This window comes from Etheostoma cragini, chromosome 24, assembly GCF_013103735.1.
Source record: "Etheostoma cragini isolate CJK2018 chromosome 24, CSU_Ecrag_1.0, whole genome shotgun sequence".
NCBI lineage: Eukaryota > Metazoa > Chordata > Actinopteri > Perciformes > Percidae > Etheostoma > Etheostoma cragini.
In genome coordinates this window covers 7523082-7524788 of record NC_048430.1, presented here as the reverse complement: position 1 = coordinate 7524788, position 1707 = coordinate 7523082, and the positions used below count along the sequence as shown (strand labels likewise).

At 37.3% G+C, this 1707-nt stretch overlaps 1 protein-coding gene across 1 annotated transcript in view; it reads left to right on the top strand.

Annotated features, from left to right (window-relative positions):
- Nucleotides 1-1144, top strand: part of LOC117939694 (ETS translocation variant 5-like) — a 2468-nt gene extending 1324 nt beyond the window's left edge. Inside the window, exon 5 of the mRNA XM_034865184.1 lies at nt 1047-1144. Coding sequence (XP_034721075.1) covers nt 1047-1144 — 98 coding nt within the window. The remainder of the gene's footprint in view (nt 1-1046) is intronic.
- Nucleotides 1145-1707: the final 563 nt, after the last annotated feature.

The window sequence follows — 1707 nt, the reverse complement described above, 5'->3', positions numbered from 1 at the left end:
CCCAGGGCCAAAAAAGGAAACCACAGAAGAATGTGGAGATTTCCAGAATAAAGTGGTAATATTTGGAAGAAACATTTTTTTTTTTTTTTTTTTTTAACGGGTCATACAGTAACTTGTAAACAACTGTTTCAGGAAAACGTTGTACTTTGACACACAAGCTAAAAGTCTAATGCATATTACAATTCGAGTTTTTCTCGTAAAATTAGTATTACAGCTTTAAATTACGGTTTTACACTCGCATTTTTCTCAATATTTAATCTTTGTCCTCGTCGCAGTGACCCTACAACCTGCTCGGTTGTAGTTTTGTAGCATGGCGTAGCGTATGAACTCTGAGATCTGTATTTCAACCAAAAAGCAGCTCCAAATCATGGGCACTCCTTCACTGATTTCCTTCTAATTGGGATTTTGGGTAATCCTTACACTGCTTGAAAGGGACACTTGTATTTTCCAGATGTTTTAGTCCTCCTATAAACATGTATTTCGAAATGTCTGTGTACTTTTTCTTGTCTTCAAAGCTAATATTTTTGGCATTATATTGACTTGTAATTTTTTCCTAAACTGTTTTTATAAAGGTACTGCCATTTTTCTGTAATACTGCCACTACAATGCTAATAATAATAATAATAATAATAATAATAAGCATGGGTTTTCTTAAAACAGGCTCCCCAGTTATTGTACTGAGAGTTTTCTGCATTTTGTATAGTTGATTTGCTTTAATGTCTAGAAAATGTGTATAATTATATATGAATATATTTTTGCAAAAGGCTGCATTTGCTTGACGTTGTACTATGAGCAGCTGAGTTGAACTTATCCCTCTATTGTATTGCATCGACGCCAGCCTCTCCACCATGGAAGACTTCCATCCTTTGGGTCCTGCAGAGAGGAATGTCATGGTATATTTTGCCCTATGATCACACGGTGGTGTAGGTGGAGGCTGGAGAATAGATACTGTACGTGTGCCTTCTGTTATCTTTACTGATACAATAAACTATTTTACTCTTTTTAATTTTGCCTCACTTGTAGATAGATGTAATTTCTGTCGCCAGGGAAGCAGCTGTTTGTAAAAGAGAAGTGTAAATGCTTCCAGCACCTGGCTCTGGACTCTAATGCTACTGATCAGCAGGGCTGGAATGGAACTAAGTAAATGTACTCAGGTACTGTACTTCAGTACATATTTGAGGCACTTGTACTTTGCTTGAGTCTTTTCTTTGCATGCCACGTCCTACTTTATTCCACTAGATCATTTGTTTCACTGACAAATTTACAATTTTCACCTACAATTTCACCAGTACATCAGGAGCGTCTTAGTCCTCTCACCAGTCTCGTGCAAGGGGACGTTTGTCTGTCCCTGCAGAAAATAGTGTCCCATCTGTCCCAAATGATATCCTGCAAAACAAATGTCCTCATTTCCTGTAGTCATTCCAGCAGATGTCTAAGTGACCGTTCTGTTTGTTAGCTCCAATGGAAGCACACGACGGATGGCCTCTCCATTTCAAGCCCCAGTGTAGTATGTCAAGCAAGCTAAAAAAAGCTAGTATAGTATGTCGAAATTGATTTAGGAAAAGGCCATAGTATGTGTCTAAAAAAAAAGTCATAGTATGTTGAAAAAAAACATACTATAGTTTTTTGACAAAATGGATAAAAAGCCATAATGTATATCAAACAGTTCTCTGGTAAGGTAAGACCTATGGGTTGTGGGTAGACAAG